The sequence below is a fragment of the Triturus cristatus genome, chromosome 3_1 (genome assembly GCF_964204655.1).
Source record: "Triturus cristatus chromosome 3_1, aTriCri1.1, whole genome shotgun sequence".
Classification (NCBI taxonomy): Eukaryota; Metazoa; Chordata; class Amphibia; order Caudata; family Salamandridae; genus Triturus; species Triturus cristatus.
The window spans coordinates 495,315,591-495,336,889 of record NC_140583.1 but is presented as its reverse complement, the minus strand read 5'-3'; the positions used below and the strand labels follow the sequence as shown (position 1 = coordinate 495,336,889).

The following is a 21,299-nucleotide window of genomic DNA, read 5'->3' as shown; positions in this document are numbered from 1 at the left end:
TCTTCACTACAAGATGGTTCTGGCAGCTTTTTAGAGAGAACAAACAAGTATCACGTATTAAGGTATTAGACCAATTAATATTAAGCTAGTTGGAAAGAGTTATGGCCCTTCATATAATAATGCAGGACACTCATTTTTGGAGTGTCACCATTTTATTGGATACAGTTCTGATCTGTGGCCCCTGTTACCTGTGTATACCGGGGAGACAAGGAAACATGCTCATCTGAACTACAAATGTGTTCGAGTCTTCCAGAAGGGGTGGTATCACCGGCACATCTTGGTGTGAGGCTTCATGGTTGTGACATCGCAACAGCGTAAAACATGCAGGTTGAGCAAGACAAACTCCTTTTTCCAGAAGGCCAAAGGGATCTCCTTAGGCATGCAATGTTGACATAATCTTGGATCCATTAAGTACAAGTTCCTTGTGGTTCACAGCATTCCTCGTTAGGTGCTCATAATTAGAGTCTGATTTAGAGTTTTGCAGATGGGTTACTCCATCACAAACGTAATGGATACCCTGTCTGTTGTTACAATTGCATTATATTCAATGGCACTTGTAATGCGGCAGACGGGATATCCGTCACGTTTGTAACAGAGTTACCTGTCTGTCGAACTCCTAAATCAGGTCCTTAGTTGCTGCAGCTGGAATCTTGATGCGAGGAAATTGGAATTCACTGCACGTTTATCAACATTTGTCAAGGGCCTTGTTCTCAGAGAATCAATCTTGATAAGCATATGAGACTGATGACTTATTTCATTTGCACTTGCGTATTAGAGTCATACTTTCAGGGATTATGAACTCTATACACCAGAGTCATCCTTTTTAGAACTACATACTCTATTGGACTTATTCATAGGAGGAGCTAGTGAATCCTCTATATTATGCAGACTTATTTATATCACTTGAATCATGTATGGCATCAAGCCGATGAACTACGTCTTACTACTTCTATTGAGAATTATTCAGATCACAGGCTAGAAATCTAACTCACTGCAGGTAGTTATAGATTTAAGAATGTGCATTATAGTATAGGTTATCCCATTCATTTATTACTAGGCTATTTATATCTTTGAGCTTTAGGAAGTCATAGTTATCAGCAACCACAGAGAGTTGGTTAGACAGAGATCGTCACAAGGCATATCAGATGTCATGGTAGAAATGGCAATATGCAATATGATTAACCAGCTACTAAAAGAATTATTTCTTGTTGTAAACATCAACACCTCTGTAGTGCAGATTGAGTGCAGCAATAAAGAAAGGTAAGGTGAAAATATTCAGTATCTCTGTTTCTCTCTCTTTTCTCGTCTTTGTCTGGTTGTCATTGGGTTCAGGGAAGTGTGGATACTAGCATTGCTCCTGTTGGATCTGGGCAGCCAGGTTAGTGCAACGGTGATGTAAATGCCCTCTTTATCCACGGCGTGTTTTTCATTCTCTATAAAATTCAATGTTAAGTAAAGACTCAGGGCTTGATATTGAGTTTGGAAGAAAGGTTCTCCATAACAAAAGGCACTGACCCTACAGTATGCCTTTTTGTACTAGGTTTGACTGTGGATGGGGGTACCCATAGTTGCCAGATGGGTTTCGATACAATTTTTGATTTCAAGACGAAGGAGGGGGCAAGTTTTAAAGGTGGTCTTCAACTTGTATAGCAGGGTGACGGTTCCCAGGCAGAAGGATGAGGTACCAAAATATTCAGAGACCAGACTTTGGGAGTGGTGTTGGCTGGCTTAGTTGTGGAAAGGAGGTTGTCATTGGCAATAGTCAGGAATATAATGGTTTGATGTTTGAGAAAGGTGTACTAGACTTGTGCCATCAACTAAAATACTAAAGTAAAGAATTAGAAGCTGGCTCTGATTTTAGATTGGTGACCTCAGATCTCACACCCCACCGCCCAGTGGGAAGTAGGAAGTGTTTATGTAACAAACATTACAATTTTATCCAGTAACAAAAAAGACCATTTAGGTAGACGCACTAGGTGGATATTACAGTAGCTCATGTCTAGACCAGTGTTTTAACCTTTTGATTCCGTGCATCTCCCACTGAATCATTACTGGAATCCAGGGACTCCCACTAAGTCATTACTTGAATCCAGGGACTCCCTGTAAGTCATTACTGGAATTTTACGATTTGAACCTCCAAGCAATACACAAAAATACAAAAACGATTAGACATCAAAGAAATACACAAATGCTAAAATATTTTATTGAATTCTCTAACAAATATAGAAATATCGATTTTTTTTATTTTTATAGGAATTTTGGAGCTTTTTAAAATTTGTTTCATAATTGTAACAGCCAAAGCGATATGCTAGACTTTTTATATTCTAATGCATTCACTCTTTTTGTCTGCCTTTCAATTCACGCCTCCAAGCATCCATACTATATTCTGTTTGCTGTACTTGCACTGGGCTGACAAATCAAGCTAAAGATACCAACTTAAAATTTACCCTACGGTTTCAAATTCCTTCTCATTTACAGACCTTTCAAAAAGTTTCAATATTATATTTTGTTTCTTTATTGTATGTATTTTATTTATATGCTAATATTAATTAACTTTCTAAAGCTGTATGGTCCCTTTCAATAGGTATCGCAGACTCCAAAGTGTCCGCCATTCACAGGTTAACTACTGCTGGTTTTGACTTTTCATTAAGGATTTGTCCATGTTGAGTGGGATGTTTGGGCAGAGATTCCATATATTTAGTACTTTAAACCTGTTCTGGTCTAATGGAGATCAATGCCTCAGCCACACTTGGAGTTGTAGAGCACACCAAATGATCTGGTTGAAGGGGTTGGTCATGGAGTCAGGAAAGAAGAGATAGCATTGACAGGATGCTTTCCAGAAGGGATGCAAGGAAATGCGCCTGATGTACAAAGTCCTATTGCAGTTGCAAACCCTGGGATTCTTCAAATCATAGGGTCTTCAAACAACATGGGGCTTCTTAGAATGTACAAAATCCCTTTTAGGAGTCAGATAATTATTTCTGTCACATAAAGGGCTTTTACAACCCTTTCCGAATAGCAGAGGGGGTGGAAGGGGCTTCCCCTTCCTATTTACAAGTCACAAAGGCATGTGTCAATGGCTTGTGACTGCAGTTATGGTCGCAAATTGTTGATCAGTTAAAAGTCCCTGATTTGGGGTGGTAACTGATTCTCAGTTTATGGATCATGTCAGGTAGCTTCAGGGGGGAGTAAGTGGGAGGAGGGCACACAGTTGCCAGGGGCCTCTAACTATTTCTCTCCGGACATTTTCCTAAACAGAAAAACATTTCTGAAAAAAAGCAGACACGGGCAGCTTTATAAACTTTTCCCCATTCGTGAATGCAAATAAAACAGCGGAGATCTGCTTCTTGGCACTAGACTCTCCTCTCATTTACACCAAAATGCGCCAGACACGTGTTTGTCATAGCAGCCCTTGCTAGTGTGGCATATAATGTGTTGAATAATTACCTATAGCTGCATAATAGCATGGCAAGCATATGGGAGACACAACCACCTTTCAAGTGTCTGAAATATGGGAAACAGGGGAACATCATGGTCGGCATATCAGGGAAATAGGCATGGGATGGCTGGCATATTAGAGGACAGAGGAAAATCACAGCATATAAGTGTGGTGAGGGAATAACTGTGCATCTTGGCATTCTCCAACCCTACGAGTCAGCAAAGACCAACAGAAACATCAGGTCTATCATTCAGAAGACTAAAAGCCCTTGTTGGCCTGAGATTGGATTGTCATCCTGTTTTGTCAGCGCTTCAAAGCTACAGCAAAATGGAGAAGAGGGGTAAATAGTGCTGCCCAATACAAATACTGTCATCAAAAGCTCATCTCTAGGATAAGAAGCTCCTAACTTCTACAGCCCCGTAGCCTCTCCCTTGAGGTCTGCAGTAGGATCCTAGAGATGTAATGTAAGGTGGATTTGTAGAGCGCTGGTTGTCACCTGCGAGTGTCTCCAGGCACTGAGTAGGTGAATGTAGGCATGTGGTGAGGCTGGGCTTAAATACAGGCAGTCTTGATGGTCCCACAAGAAGACTAATTGAATAGCCAGGTCTTTAGATTCTTGCTGAATTCAAGAAGAGAGGAGCAGTCCCTGATGTTTTGGGAGAGATTGTTCCAGGATTTAACAGCTTGGTAGGAGAATGATCAACCTCCCGTACTTCTTCTGTGGATGTGGGGTGTGTGCACGTGAGAGTGATGCTGACTAAAGTTGTCTGGTGGGTTGGTGGAAGTGAAGCCAATGACTGAGGTATGAAGGTTCCGTGTTGTGCAGTGACTTGAATGCGTGTGAGAAGTTTGAACTGGCAGCCCTTCTGAATGGGGATCACTGGCGCTCTCTGAAGAGTTGTGTGTTGTGGGTTCGCCGCGAGAGGTCAAGGAAGAGTCTTGCTGCAGTGTTTTCGATGGTTTGAAATCTGTGAAGAAGATGGATTGGGATGCCGGCATAAAGTGCATTGCCTTAGTCCAGTCTGCTTGTGATTAGGACCTGCATGATGGTTTATCTTGTGTCCAGTGGGAGCCACTTGAAGATTTTAAGTGAACATGCAGAGGATGTGGAAGCATGAGGAGGTGACGGCATTGACCTGGGTCTTCGTGGTGAGGTTCGTGTTTAGGATGAGGATTGGTGGATGCCCAAATCGGAAAAACGTAAAATGTCCTCTTAAAGGGATTTTCCTAGAACGATATCATTATTGTTCACATGCCAAAGCTGGGATTTTAAGAACCTCATGAAGTTCCTGATGTACTAAGATTCCTATTAAGGAGCCGTAAATTGCATCAAATATCTATTTACAATTTCTTAATAGGAATCTACTAAAATGGATTTGATAGAAGTGGGTGCAATTAGCACACTAACTTCTAACAAATCTATTGGTACTCTGTGAACCAACCTATATATTAATAGGTTGGTTCATGAAATACCGATTCATAGTGGGTAGCAATTGCCGTAGTGCAAACTACTTGTAATTAGGACCTGCATGATGGTATATCTGGTAGCCAGTGGGAGCCACTTTTTATTTACCTAACACGCGGAGGATGTGGAAGCATGAGGAGGTGACAGCGTTGACCTGGGACTTCGTGGGGTGGTTGGTGTCTAGGATGATGAGGATTGGTGGATGCCCCAATCTGAAAATCCTAAAATGTCCTCTTAAAGGGATTTGCCTAGAACGATATCATTATTGTTCACATGCCGAAGCTGGGATTTTTATTTTTTGTATTCATTCTTGCAAATATCCACAGATTAGTAGATATAATTAAGTACCATCAGTAAAATAGATATACAACCACATCAAGATTTATTTTCAAATACAACTGCATTTTCGCCAATTGCATTATTGAGACAGACAGAAGGCGATTTACTTTGGTGCAGCGTAACAACACAGAGTCATAACTTTTGATCCGCGCTAATTTTTCTGTGATTTGACTTCCTTGCTGAAAATGCCCAACAAGAGCTTAACTTTTTCAACAATTTTCATGAATGAATACAAATTCTTATTTTTAGGCATTTAACATGTCTTAAAGAACCTCAAGTAGGTCCTGATGTACTAAGGTTCCTATTAAGGAACCATAAATTGCATCAAATATCGATTTGCAATTTCTTATTAGGAATACACTGAAATGGGTTTTATAGCAGTGTGTAATTTTCACACTGACTTCTAAGGAATCCATTGGTATTTTGTGAACCAACCTATATATTAATATGTTGGTTCTTAAAATACAGATTCATAGTAGGTAGCAATTCGATCTACCTCTTAATATGCATGAGGTAGGTCGGAAATTGAGACAGTCTATGTTTGGTGAGAGTCATATGCATAAATGTGATTAGTTTTAAATAAAGCAATCTTTTAAAACAAAATGTAGCCCATTTTCCTAATAGGAAAATGGGATGTGTTTAAAAAAGAAAATGAATACTTTTATACACAATTTTTAGGAGCAGGCAGCGGTCCCATAGACCACTGAATACTCATAAAGAATGTTTTTGATGACCTTCACAAAGAGGAATGGGTCCTATTTGCGAATGGATACCACCAAATTTGATTTGGTGGTAAAATAATAATGTTTTGCGCCCGGATTTTGGTCACAAAACATTAATACATAAGCTAAACAATCTGTATTTGGAAGGGACGTCCTTAACACGGCCCTTCCAAATATTGATTCTGTTTTGTTCTAAAACCCACATTGCGATTCGTTAACAGGTTACTGAATCTCAATTTGGCTTTTCTACATTTAAAAAAAGCCATTTTGCAGATGCAAAGTTTCAAATTTGACCTTTGCACCCATAAAATTGCTTGGTACATCAGGCCCTAAATGACGTTTCTGTCTGCCTCACTCTCCTTTCCTCACACCCTACCAGGTTCTGAAAATCTGGGTGTAACCTCTGAATGGAAGGCTAACTAATGCTTAATTTGTAAACGAATAAGTGCGATGGCCCTTGTCAGGAGGTCTCTATAGCTTGCGCCACCCATTGCACTGCCAGCGCTGCGAATGGCAATACCAACAGTACTACTAACCATCACACTCTTACAAGGGTTGTAATTCACACTATTCCAGGCCCCCAAAGCTATGAATATGGCTTGCTCGGCAGGTGTTAGTAATTTTTTATGTATATTGAATTAATAAACAACTCTTGTTGTGCTCATCTCTAAATTAGGTAGCCAGGGCCACCATTTGGCAACACCGTCATAAGTGCCAGACTAACAATCCAAGGCGCAACACAAATTGACTCAATAGTGCATCATTCCCAAGTTCGATACGAATGGACTCTGTTTGAAGGATGCTTCCTTAATGAACCTTCTATTTAACAAGGATTGAAATTCTTGGGATCTTTATCATTCAATCCCATAAAACAAGAATGTTGGTATGTTTGCTGTACACACCTGTAGTAAGGCCTCTCTATCTTTTGCCTTTGATGAACAATGAAAAAGCGCAGCAGGACAATTCTAATGGTGTCGTCTATATCCCATTCTGAGGCCTGACTGACACGTTCACGAAGAATAATGTACCCAGATATAAATATTCTTTTACAGTCTCTATCCTAGTCTTACTTAAAATCAAAAACTTTGAAAAAGTTTGGTAGACGCCTGTTAAAACTGATCGGAGGTATCAACCAAAGGTTTTGAACCTTGACAAGATCTGCCATGTTGGCAGCCTCTGTCAAGGTACAGAGATCATTGCTGGGCCAGCGGTGATCTCTATGTCTGGCAGACAGCAGTCCATAAGGCTGGCGGAAGTAATGTCCCCTGCCCCCCTGATGGATAGAGTACCATTCGCAAAACTTTATATCTGACCCCAAATATACATCGTAAAAAGATTCCTGCTACCAAAAAGCGTGATTTTTGTACGTTTGTGTACACGCTATAGTACTCCATGAACATGAAACAATTTAAGGCGTACAGTTTTCTTTGCAAACCATTTAGGGTGATGGCCAGCAGCACAGAGTTGTATGTCTAAATTTACATGTTTAGTCTTCTATCCATTTTATTGGGACTACATTTCTCCAAGTTACAAAACTAGCAGTTTTTCCTCTAGATCACTACTCTACTGCCTGGTTTAAAATAAAAAGGAGGAACCAAGTTAAACAAATCTAGAACCATTTAATTTTGATCTTCTAATGTTGCCTCTGTAAGTATAATGTGGCATCACTAACTCACACACACATATTGTAGGTAGAAAAATGCTTTATATGTTTATGTTTTTTGTGTGCAGTAGATATACCTACATCTCTGTGATTCCTAAAGAATGTATCGTCTGTTAGTCATGAGAGTAAGAACTTTATTCCACATGGTTTTATCTTCTAAAATCTAGATAGATCACAATACAACAACAGCTTAGTTTGGGCTCATTCAGTTCATGTGATAAAAAGAGGAAGTACCAAGCCATTCACTCTCTAGCCCCACACAGTGGTAGGCTCTAAAAGAAACTCGAGGAAGGTTCTGACATTTCTTAGAGTTCTAGTTTTCCCTTAATCAAAATGCATGTCAGGCTGGGACATACTTCAGATTGTACAATTAAATTAAAGTTCACATTATGTTTTTTATTTCTTTTTTCATCAACCTTCCTGTGTGAGACGGACCGCCATCACAATGCTGGCAACTGCAACAACTGCCCCAAAAATTACTGTCCAGGGGGTTATCTGGGAAAAATGAGAGATATTAAAATTATAATTCATTTTAATACCAAAGCAGCATTTCATTTGGTCTACAAGAAGATACACGTTTTAAAAGATGTGTTATAAAGTGGTTAAGTGAGCCAACATGGAAATGCGTATCCCAGCGCTTAAGAGATGAAGAACATGAGATCACAATAAAATGGGAAAAGGATAATGCACAAGTAATTAGAGGCAAATTAGTATAAAATGGAATTTCCGTAGCGGTATATGCAACAAGGTGCTGCCAAAGGCGTGCCCGCATACCAAATACCATGACAAGTTTACATTCATTTTACTACAAAGTACTCATAGATACGTTTTTGACACGCAATTTGAACTCTTAATTTGCTCTACGTCCTCCATACTCTCTCACCTTTTCTTCCTCCGGTTCCTCAGAATGTTAGCTTTCTACACACGGAGCAATTCATGAAGAAGCATTTCTCTTAGAGATAAAATACATCCGTGTGTAGGGGAACTTGACCATTATGATTACATCATTGACTATCCATTCTCTATTCAGCCCCCTTTTTTGATATATGTCATTTTACATTTAACTGATACACTTTCTCCTTGTCAACATTAACAGAACGGAAGATACGGGTAGAGAAAAGTCCAAACAGGTCCGTTCCCCAGGCTGCTCACTTCTTTTGGCTTTGGGGCTAGTGGTGGACCAGCTCTTGGCAGCTGGGCGGCATTTTCAGAGGTTTGTACTATAACGTCTGAGTTGCTATAAGAGCTGTTGGCAGAAAAGAGGTGTTCAAGCATTGAAGGCATTATTTGGAGGTAGAACTACATACAGTGACAGTTTGAACAGATCATCACAATTGTGGGTAGATCATTAAGTCCATGAAATGTTCTAGTACGAGACACGCATGATGGGCTTGAAATTTTCCACTGTTTCCGTATGAGATCATATTCCGTCCAACTCACAAACATGAGAAGGCAGATGCCTTATCTCCCTAGATACATACCATACACGCTGTTCCCACTAATTCTCTAATTCTAGCTACTTGACAGCTAAAAGAAGATGAAGCAGAAGTTAATTTTTTTAAATAGGTAAGAAACAGCAAGAGAGCATTGATCTAGTAAATCCTGAATACAACAAGCTCCAGGGGATAGATGTATGAAAGCCAATTTATTTCATAAAAGAATTGTTCCTGAAGTAGAGTTAAAACACTAATTATTAGAATGGGAACATATGGCTCATTTGTCAGGACATCCAGGAATTCGTAAACCGCAAGAACTGCTGGCATGCGCATTTTGGTGGCTATATTTGCAACACAGAGTGGTATAAAAGGTTAAGTCATGTCTCATTTGTCCACAATCCAAGACAGCTCACTTACCTTCAGTGGGATTATAACATCCTCTTCAAGCTCCACAATGACCATGGTCTAACATATCGATGTATTTTATGGTAAACCTTCCCTCATCTGATTAATTTACAATTTATTGGTATTAGTGGATGCTTTTATGAAGCTAGCACATTTTGTTCCATTAGATAAACAGCCTACAGTCAAAGAGTTAACACAAGTTTTCTTAAAAGAAATCATTAAATTACATAGACTACCAAAGATTGTAGTAACTGACAGGGGTTCTCAATTCATGTGAACAAATAGTTAAAGCACCTAGGAAAGGTTAATTATAAATCTACTAGTCATTATCCACAAATAGATGGCCAAACTGAATGTTTAAAACAGGCCATTCAACCGTATCTCAGATATTTCCCAATAAAATGTCAAAAAGGTTAGGTGAATTGGCTTCCTTCAGCAGAATTTGTTTACAAACAACCCATCCATATCCACCTATTGTATCTATTTCTAACCTACCTCCTTTTTTTCTTACTGAAGTTCCATCCAACTAGTGTTTGATATTACACTTGAGTCATCAAGATGCAGCATAAGGTCTGGTTAAAGCAAAACTGGAGTGCCTGAATGGTGCACACAGACACAGAAGAGCAGCCCCCTCATACCATGCTGCGGATACCTTGGTGCTTGTGGATGAATGTACTTGGCACCTGGGCGCCAGAGGTGTGTACCACATGGGGGCATGTTCAGAGGTTCGTTATAGAACATCTGCATCGCTATAAGTAGAGGACTCTGGAAAATGTTAGCTGCCTGGCAATCTTAGTGAATATAGGGCTTTTCCACCTGCTATAGTATTCTCACCCTACTCGTATCCCTCACTGTTAGTTTCTCATCAGAGTGTTTTCCAGTTAAGTTTTAACTCTTGGTTTTCCTCCCTGGTTCTATTGGTGGTTCTTCTTTTCTGTGTTTCCTCCTCAGGAGAAGACTTCTACTCCAGGAACAGGTTCTTCTGTTGGTTAGGACATAAGTAGTTAGCTTTTCCTTCTCTTCATTTATTCAATTTATCCTCTAAACCTAAGGGGCCTGATTAAGATTTTGGCTGACGGGATAGTCCATCACAACTGTGACAGTTATCCTGTCCACCAAAATATAAATCCCATAATATCCTATGGGATTTATATTTTGGTGGATGAGATATCTGTCACTAATGTGATGGAGTAAGCCGTCTGCCAAAATCTAAATCAGGCCTAAGTATCCATTTTGTTTACATGCCTCCCTGAAAAATAATTGCTTTCTTGAGATACCCAGTGAGAGAGTTCTAATCCACAGCCTAGTCCCTGATAGGCATTTTTCAGCCTGTTGCATCTAAAGTCTGGCCAAGAAAGTGATTGTCATTGTTTTGACCCGCTTGTCCCCATTTAACCTTGTTGTCTGAAAAAATAGCCTCAGTATTATTTCAGTCAAAGTGTTGGGATTATACCCATGTGTCAAGTTGTATCCTTTGTTAGTCCTGGCTGTATCTTATCAATGTTCCAGTTCTGACATCCTCTTCCGGACTGTCAATCATATCAGAGAGTCAGTCTATAGTAACCACCTGTGCAAATGTAAATACTCAAATGGCAGGGGGTCGGTAGGGATAGTCAGCCCCGTACAGCCACGTTGTAATGTGTATTTCCAGAGACACAAACCTGTTACTTGTTTACTGTCTGGGGCTGGTTAGGAAGACTACATTTGGAGCACAACTTCCCTCTTCCCAAGCAGTACTGATTGCTGAAGCTGGAATTCCCAGGGTTCGAGGATGAAAGAGCTGCAATGCGGTGGCCGAGGATAATTCATGGTAGCTGAAAAGCTCACTAACATTTACATTAGATTTACTTAGGAAAGTTAGTTGACAGTATTGTGGACATGCCTATGGCTTGGTCCATTCCCACCAGTTTTCCACTGGTTGTGGGGTTGTCGGTATTATAACAATTGAAGCACCCCACTATGTCTGAGCTTCCTGGAAAAAGGCCTATTCTATTCTTATCCTGAAAATCAGAGACGAGGAACATGAGATGTTCAAATATTCAAGGAAATTATGTTAGTATTCTAAATCCAGTCCTCGAATATGCGGTGACACTATATTTTCAGATGTCTTGCTGTAATGTGCATAAGTATTTATAGGTTCAGCAGAGGTGATAAGGCATGAAAAGATATGTAGCTTTATTATACTGAACACCATCAGTTTATAAAGGAAAATGGCTCAGTCTTTTTACCAGTGGCATGGCTAGACCTTAGATTGTCCAGGCAGTCCCTGCATTTGCCGCCCCACGGGCGGCGTCTGCGTTGAAGAGCTTTGGGTGCTGGCGGATACCGCCCCGGGACAGCAGGTAAGAGCTGGGGGGGAGGCCGCCGCCCCTAGAACTCGTGCCCTCTGGGGCAGACCGCCCCCCCCCCCACCCACCTTGCTACGCCACTGCTTTGTACATGGTACAGAACCTACTCCTATAGCCGAACACTTGTAATTGCTATGTTATGTTATTAAGGACTTACAGAGCGCACAACTACTCGATAGAGTGTCCCGGCACTAAACATTCTGGGTGGGGCTAACTGTGGGCTCTAAGCTAGGTAATTTTCACGCTATTGCTGGAATAACCAGGTTTTCAGTAACTTCCTAAAAGGAAGAAGTTCCTGCATCTGTCTGAGTGCCAGCGGAAGATTATTCCAGAGTTTCGCTGCTTGTACCTTGGAGTGACCACCAATTCGAGCATGGGAAGATTTAGGGATGCAAGCTAACTGAAGTGCAGCAGACCTCAAAGCACGACGCGGGTTATAGAATTGGACTCTCTTGCTAAGGTACAGGGCCCCCATCCCATGGAGAGATTTAAAGGCCGAAACCGTGGCTTTAAAAATTATCCTCTTACGGATCGGCAGCCAGTGCATGGCTTTCAGATGGGTGGACATCCGTGCTCTGGGGCCCAGCATAAGTATTGCCCTGGCTGCTTCATTCTGGACTACCTGAAGGCGTGTCAACAAGTATTCTGGGATTCCTAAATAAAGAATATTGACGTAGTCCAGCCTGGATAAAACTAGCGCCTGGACCACAGTTTTTCTGAAGGGGCAAGAACTGCTTAAGCATTTTGAGCACCCCAAAACATGAGCCTACTACAGCTTATACTTGAGAGTTCATGGATAAATTATCCTCCATCCTGACTCCTAAATTTTTAACAGTTTTTACCGAGGCGGTGGGGGGAGACATGTCCTGTGGCCATTAATTACGCCACACATTGTCTGAAGGGAGGCCAAAAAGGATAATTTCCGATTTATCGTGATTACACTTAAGTTGGTGTAGTTGGAACCAAGAGAACACCTCTGACAGGCAGACGTTTATCGCTTCCCCTCTAAAGTCTGTCTTCTTATCGCAGGTAAACAGCAGTTGTGTGTCGTCCGCATACGATATGATTTTGGCTCCATGGGCTTCAGCCAGATGTGCCAAGGGGGTCATATAAAGGTTGAAAAGCGTAGGGATAAGGATTGAGCACTGCGGGACCCCCACCTTTAGGTAGGGAATGGGCGCTGCAAAAGGAGGAGACCAGACCGTTGTTGGCGGCCTTCCAGAAAAGAGGTGAACATCAGAGAACCGTGCCCCCACAGCCACATTCTTGAAGTCTCAGAAGGAGCTGATCATGGGGCACGGTATCGAAGGCTGCTGATAAGTCCAACAGTATCAGCACAGCCTTCCCACCTTTGTCTAAGGTCTTCTTGATGGCCTCCGAGACTTCTAAAAGCACGGTTTCCGTACTAAAATTTGACCTGAAACTGGACTGACTCTGGTGGAATACTCGATTGGATTCCGCATATGTGGTGAAGACACCATTAACGTATTTTTCCAAAACCTTCAAGAAAAAAGGGAGCAGGGATATTGGCCTATCATTTGCGGCTAACTCTGGGTCTGCCCTTGGTTTTTTCAGAAGAGGGACTATTTTAGCATTTCTCCACCTGTCCGGAACAAGCCCAGACTCCAAAGAGACTTTGAGAATCCGATTTAACGCAGAGTTAATTACCTCTGCTAGTGACACCAACATCTTGGCTGGGCAGGGGTCAGACGGAGAGCCAGATTTAAGGGCCTTCATGATTTCCAGAGAGTTGTCCAAGGATATTGGGGGGAACTGCGCGAGCAGAGGGCCTTTTGGCTGGGTAGGCGAGGTGAAAAACGCTCGATTTTCATCCTCTGCCCTGGGCAGCAAAGAAACAGTATCTTGAATGGTTTTAATTTTCTCATGGAAGTAGGAAGCTAGATGGCTCATCCAAGCTTCAGTCGGAGTAAATGGCCTTGCAACTGCGCTTGGCGATAGAAACTCCTTGACTGCTTTAAAAATGTCTTTACTTTGATTAGCAGACTGTACTATTTTTGAGGAGAGGAAAAGTTTTTTCTCTTCTAAAACTTTTTTATAGTGCACCTTCAGTGCCTGTTTATAGAATATTTTATTAGTGGGGTTAACGTTTTTTCGCCATGTCCTCTCTAGGCATTTGCAATCAGTCTCGCTTTTCCTTAGGGCGAATGTAAACCATGATGCCGAGGCACGAGAGACCTTGACAGGTAGCACGGAGGCAGGGGCGAGCTCATCAGCACGAGGCTGGAGCCAATTGTCCAGACCTTCTGCATCCTCTTCCACATTCCCGTGAAAGGGGATCAGATGGTTGCTGAGGGCAGTAGTAAGAGCCTCGGCTGTAACTACGAGAGTATGGCCTTCCCTGGGATTTGCAGGAGTTATGCACCTTCCCAAATGTTAAATCAATCACCGAGTGATCGGACCATACTATCGGAACCGGGACAGACGTCCCAATTGTATCAGTAGAGAAAATCTGGTCCAAAATATGTCCTTTCTCATGAGTCGCATGAAGGACATAAGGTGTCAATTTAAAAAGAGCTAGTGAGTCACATAGTCTAATAGGCTTGTGTTCATTGGAATTATCCATATGAATATTAAAATCACCTAAAACTAGACAGTGTTTAAAATGAATGGCCAGAGGAGAAACAGCATTGCTGATAGAGTCAAGGAACTGGCCCTCAGGATCGGGGGGTCTATAAATCAAGATGCCTGCCACAGATTGTTGCGGTGGCACCTTTACGTGAAATCCCAAACTTTCGGCACCGGCTATATCATCTATAGGAACCATGGTGCAGGAAATATGATGTTTATAGATTATAGCGATGCCTCCCCCAGTACCCGTTGACCGATCCCTTCAAAGCAACAGATATCCAGGGGGGATGGCCATGGCAATGGTGGGGTTTGATGTTTTGCTGAGACATGACTCTGTTAAAAAAGGAGGTCAAGGCTCTTTTCCATGAGTAGATCGTAGATTTGGAGGGCATGTTTGTTCAGGGATCGTGTATTAAGAAGCATGGCCTTCAAATGGCCTTTCTCCCTATCAGACTTAGTCTCATTAAAGGCAGGCTTGCCCATTGCGCCTCTTTCCGGAGTCTCCCTTGTATTTAAATTAGAGGAAACCCAGCCGCAGTGGGTACAGGCCAAACTATGAAAGTCTTTAGGCATGGGCATGAGGGAGCGGCAGCTTACTCTCCTACCCATGGCCATGAACTGCAACCCGTAGGGGCTTACCATCAGCGGGGAGATCTCCTGCGGTGAGGCCGGTGCCGGCCGCCTCCGGGACGCAGACAGGCACAGACGTGCTTGCCTTTGGCGCACCAGCAGCGTGCCCGCTGTGCGGTCGACACATCACGGGTTTTATGGGCGGGGAGCACAAACTAGCTAAAACGCTGACCTGAGCTTGCGGGCCCGCTCGTACAGGCGGACACCGCGGTCGCGGGTCAACAAAGAGTATTAAAAAGGTGAAAGGATTTTTAAAAGGACTGGCTATCCTGGTGCAAAATACAAATTCAACATTAAATTCTAAAACACAGTCGACGTTCTGAGTCGATCGTAATACAGCAGTAGAGCAGCACAAGTTACCCGCTGCGCGGTCGACACATCACAGGTTTTATGGGTGGGGAGCACAAACTAGCTAGAACGCTGACTCGAGCTTGCGGGCCCGCTCTTACAGGTGTACACCACGGTCGCGGGTCAACAAAGAGTATTAAAAAGGAAAAAATATGTTTAAAAAGGATTGGATATCCTGGTGCAAAATACAAATTCAACATTAAATTCTAAAACACAGTTGACGTTCTGAGTCGATCGTCATACAGCAGTACAGCAGCACACGTTACACTTATTGTTGTAAGTCAGCCACTGAACACTGTAATCTCAAGGTCTAAATCTCCATTTCTCCAAAGGAATGTCTACTCAGTCTGCTTCATCCTGAGCTGGACATTTGAAGAGTGTCACACAGTTGCTGACTGCTAACTGGGAAAGAGGAATGGCCTCCCCCCAAGAGAGTGTCAGGACACAACCATCTTAATACCCCAGATATAAAACAGTGATCATGGGTATGAACGTCATAAAGCATTGGTATTTTCCATGCTCGAAAAAATGAAAATCTGAGCCCAGCATTAGGATTCAGTGTGTGAGAGAAAAAGACATCAGACTTAGGTGTGGAGTGACACTACCCCAGCCGCACGGTTGTCCTCTGGGAAGAAGCAAAGAATGTGGGAAGGAACAAGAGCCGACAGCCCAAGCAGGAATGTTAGTGACAAAGGAAGGGGAGGAAGGGAAGACCAAGAAAGAAGACAGCGGAGATGTAAAAGACTGAAGAAGGAAGGGAGTAGGTAAAGAAGCGATGTAGAAAATGAAGGGCAGAAAAATGGAAGAAGAGATTGGAGGAGTGTTTGGAGAGTGCAGTGAAGCGTGATGGTGGCTAAATTACATTTTAATCGGGATTCTTATCAAGGTTTTCCAACCTGAGCGTTTTCTCTCCGAAGGGCCTGATTTACAAAATGTATGTTATATTTTCATACATTTTATTGTTTTTTTAGAGACGTGTACAAAAAGATGACACACCTAAAGAAATAACATAGTTATAATAACAATAAAGACTTAACAGCGAAAAAACTCCTTAAGTCCGCCTCCTCGTTTCTCAGTCACAGCATTTAATTTAGTATAGATTGTGATGGAATTCTATAGTTAATATCCGCGGCGTAGATTATACACCCCCAGGTGTATACTTAGAAAGAAGTTTGTCGCGTGAAAGTATCTGCAGTGTTCTCAGATTCCTTGGGCAAGTGAGACCTTTGTAGTCTTTTCAAAGTAATCCAGAATTAAAGGCCAGTCCTTCCTTGCTGTTAATGGAGTACCTGATTCTCTATGGCTAGTATGTGCCATAGCAGGTGATGCCATTCTTGTATATATGGGGAATGGCCGAACCCCCATTGTGTTTGGCAGACAGAAGCATAATGTTTAGGAGGGCTGGTGCTCTCTTGCGCAAGAAATGTAAGGACTTAAAGCCAGCAAAACAATGTGCACTCTGTTGCTCGGAGGACCTATACACCCAATACTTCTTTAATTGTTTTTCTGTCTTTTTCTGGTTTACTTATTCTTAATTCCCACAAGATGCAGGCCATTAATCCTTTTGCCCCGCCTACCCTCGCACATCAATAGGATTTTCTCGTGTCTCTTGCCTGAGGGAGGAGATGTGTCATCTATGCATGAGTTTGATGCTGGCTTTAGGACCTTGGGCATGAGTACTCCCTTTATGAGGTGCTTGTCTTCAGAGACTTTCTGAAACATTTTTCCAGATGTGATTAGCTCACGCATTGCCTCCTTTTTTATGTCTAGGCTTAGTACTCAGCAGAGTATTTGAAATGACCTAAAATACTAAGGGTATTTAAGCCCAAAGTTTTCTTTGATGCCTTCCAATGTTCTGATTTTACCCTTAAGTTATAAGTCACCCAATTTATTGCCAGACGCCAAACATCTCTGTCAAGACCTGGGAAACAAGCTGTTTCCCAGAAACAGTGTAAATGGTGCCAAAGAAATGTTATACTCATTTTGTACTTGCTCCCATACTTTTAATTTTGCTCTCGTGATTGGAGGCAAGGTCATGTTAAGCGGCCTATCATTTGCATTTTCCCAGGTTACTTGCCAAAGGGGCCTACCTGCTCATATCAGGCCTCCCTGCCCGCCAGATAGATAACTACATTTTGCCTGGATCTGTGATTCCCCCGACTCTGATAAAAAGTGTGGAGTTCATCTAGGACTTTGAGGATAGAAATGTGCAGAGATTAAAAACGAAAAAATATTCTTGATGGTGAGAGGGCAAGATGGCATCCGAGGGTTCGGATGAGTGAGAAGCGAGCTCCCGGTCTCTCCCCCCCCTTCCGTGTCGGTGGTGAGCCCGGCGGTGGTGAGAGCGGAGCCTTCTAAGCTCAGGTGAAGCAGTGAGGCAGTATGCCGCCAAAGTCAGCAAGAGGTGGGAAGACTCGAGTAATTGTGGATGCGGCGTCTGGCAGCAGAGCTGCTGTCTCGGGTATGGTATACAGCGTGTAACTGCGGAAGGTGTGCAGAGCAAAACCGATAACACGTTGCAAAGAGGTGAACAGGGAATGTAGAATAGAAAAGTCCCCCCCATATTTCTGGCTAAAAAGAGAGTCACTTCTACGGCTGTTTCTAGAGCGGGTGCTGGGAAAACACCAGAAACAGCACTAGGAGGCACAGGTAGTGACCTGGTTGACAATGCACATCAGGGGCAGCTGTCTTCAGAAGAATACCCCAAATGTAGTTCAGGTGGTGCACAGGAGAAGGGGGACAACGCTGTGGAGTTAGGGGCATCAGTAAACCATGATATGACCTTGAAGGGAATCAGTGACAACGTACCTCAGGGGCAGCTGTCTTCAGAGGAATACCCCAAGAGTAATTCAGGTGATACACAGGAGAGGGGGGACAATTTTGTGGAGCTGGTGGCAGCAGCAAACTACGAATTGACCTTGGAGGGAATCAGAGAGAGAATGGAAAAAGTAAAGGTCACAGAAAATTGGGCCGGCATGGGATCTGTGGCTGAGCGAGCCCCGGACTTGGCAGAGCATGGAGGAGCTTATGGGGGGTTGCTAAAGAGATTGATTCTGGTGAAATTCTTTTTTCGATGTCTGATCCTTCGGATACGTCAGAGGAAGAAAGTGTGCTAGACACTAAATCAAGATCCTATGAGGGTTCAATATTGAGTACTGGCAGTGAGCAGAATAGCGCCTACCTTGATGATGAAAAAAACGATGTTTTGACTGCGTAAGAAAATAAGAGTAACTAAGGAAAAAGGGCAGCAAATAGGTGAGAGAGAGAGTACCCTATGGGACTTTTCTTCTTCATTAGAGTTGTCACCCGAAGGAGAAAGGGTTGTCGGCTCCGTCATGGGAGAGGAACTAAGCGAACCGGATGAAGAAATCTCATTGGCATCAATATATCAGAGTATTTTGGATCATAGACTAGAGACTCGTACAGAGAATTTAAAAACCCACACTGCATGCCGGAAATTGCAGAATACTGTTCGGAGGATCGCCAAAACCTGCAATGAATTCACAGAAAGAATTACTGAAGCAGAAGCGCGGATCTCGGTGCTTGAGGTTGAGATGGTCGCCCAAAAGGCAACGACTGCAGCTATGAGCTCACACAAGGAAGATGTGCAATTAAAGATTGTCGATCTAGAGAATTGACTATGGCATAATAACCTGCGCATATTAGGGATTCCTGAAGGAGTCGAGGGCCAGGATATTCGCAAATTTGCGGTGGATTTATTCATAGAAGCCTTCCCGGAACTCTCAATGTGGAATTGGGCTAGTGAAATACACACAGGTTTCCATTCAAACAATATATTGTAAAAGATGGACAGTCTGCTTCTAAGCCAAGGGCGATTTTGATTTGTCTGAATAATATTGACATTTTAAGGAAATTGTCAAATTGTGCCAGTGCCAGGTTTCTGCCTTAAATTCATAATTCCATAAATTCCAGCAACTGAGGTAGCTAGCTGAACTCCCAAGCTTTTGACTGTGCCCATGCTTTGTTTTTAGGAGAGGTTTAAGCAGGTTGGACAATTCAGGTGTAGCATTAATCTGTAGTGTTGTTAAACTAAGCCAGGTTAACTTTGAACTATAACCAGAAACAGTGGTTTGTGCGGGCATGTGCGTGGCGAAGGACTAATTCTGGATTTATTCAAAAACCAATAGTGTGTTGTGTAAGAAGATAAAGAATCTATTACCGGTGTGGAGACCATAGACCGGTACTGAGTTACGTATTAGCAATGATTAAACAGCCTCAAATATTGCAGCCAGGGTGGTGGAGAGGTCAGCCAGTACCACAATAGTAGGCAGCATACAATAAAGTGTAATGTCAGCAACCAAGGCAACTAGAATAGGAGTTGCCAGGGTGACTATACATGCTATGGTAACAGAATAGCAGGGAGTGTAGCAACCAGGAGTGTTACCAGTTGCATACAGACCCTGAAACAGGGCATCTCGTACTACCTGGGAAACCCATAGATCTAGCCGGTATTGTGCCCATATATGCGAACACAAAAGTGTCCAGTGGCACCATGCTAAGGACGAGATACCGTAGATTGCAATTGCATGAGGTCCGATGTATCAGGCCCAGTATGATCACAGAGTGCATCAGTGGTTTCAAGAAAGGTCACAATAAGAGAGAAGTTATAGTGATATCAATACATATTACTGGGGACTGTCCTCGAATTCGAGCATGGACAACAAAAGTTAAAATCATTTACAAAGCAATGCAAGCAGGTGAATGGATGAAAGTGTTATAACATGAGGCATGTAACTGTCATTTCCTAAACCATCCTGGCCACAGTCCTTCTATATACAGTGTACATGTAAGCTCAGTTTCATGTTGCCACAAAGTGGAATTATTGTTCAGTTAGAAAGAGTGGCCACAAAACCACGCCATTCTTCCGCTGTATTCAGTCCTTCAATTATAAAATTAGTCCCTTCTATCCACTGACATTCCAGTCTCTGCAAAATCTGTGAAAGGTCGCCTCCTCTTTCTGGGAAAGTTGCTTTGTTAATGACCTGCCATTTCATTTCATCCGCTGTGCGGTTCTTTTCCATGTAATGAGATACCAAAGGGGCACTTAGCACCGAACATCTTATTCTACTTCTGTGTTGACCAATGCGTGCTTTGATGGGTTGTGACGTTTGTCCAATATATTGTAGATTACATGGGCACCATATACAATACACAACATTACCAGTGTTACAGTTTGTAAAGAAATGTAGGACTTGTCTCACATTGGCATGTTCAAAGGTGTCTGTATCCTAAGTAAGCGTACACGCAACACGATTGCAACATTTGTAATGACCTTTAACCTCAGGTAAGCCCCAAATAGATTCAAGTGTTCGGATATTTTGCCCTGTGTTGGCTTGTTTGGATGAATGTACTGAGTGATCTTTAACATTTTTCCCCCGTTTATATCCAAACTTAGGAGTCTCTATTGCAGAATCTGTTTTTGATCAAATTCCAATTTTCTGTAATCAAATTACGAATCTTATTCATGTGTATGCCAAATGTAGTTACACAGATAAGTCTGTCAAAAGAGGTTTTCTCTTTGATGGTGAGTAAGTCCTCTCTTGGGCAAAACCAAGCCCGTTTAAGGGAGTTTCTGACTACTCTGGCAACACTCCGGGATGCTACACTCCCTGCTATTCTGTTACCATTGCAGGTATAGTCACCCTGGCAACTCCTATTCTAATTGCCTTGGTTCGGGTAGAACCATCTGGTTGCTGACATTACACTTTATTGTATTCTACCTACTATTGTGGTACTGGCTGACCTCTCTGCCACCCCGGCTGCAATATTTGAGGCAGTTTAATCATTGCTAATACGTAGCGCAGTACCGGTCTATGGTCTCCTCACCGGTGATAAATGTGAAAAACATCCTCTATTTTTATCTTCTTACACAACACACTGGGGCCGATTACGAT

General features: G+C 42.4%; 1 protein-coding gene across 1 annotated transcript in view; it reads right to left on the bottom strand.

Moving 5' to 3' along the window:
* Positions 1-3,711: 3,711 nt before the first annotated feature.
* The window catches only part of LOC146860461 (peptidyl-prolyl cis-trans isomerase FKBP8-like), a 262,434-nt gene continuing 244,846 nt past the window's right edge, over positions 3,712-21,299 (bottom strand). Inside the window, exon 8 of the mRNA XM_085644351.1 lies at positions 3,712-8,123. Coding sequence (XP_085500477.1) covers positions 8,040-8,123 — 84 coding nt within the window. The 3' untranslated portion in view covers positions 3,712-8,039. The remainder of the gene's footprint in view (positions 8,124-21,299) is intronic.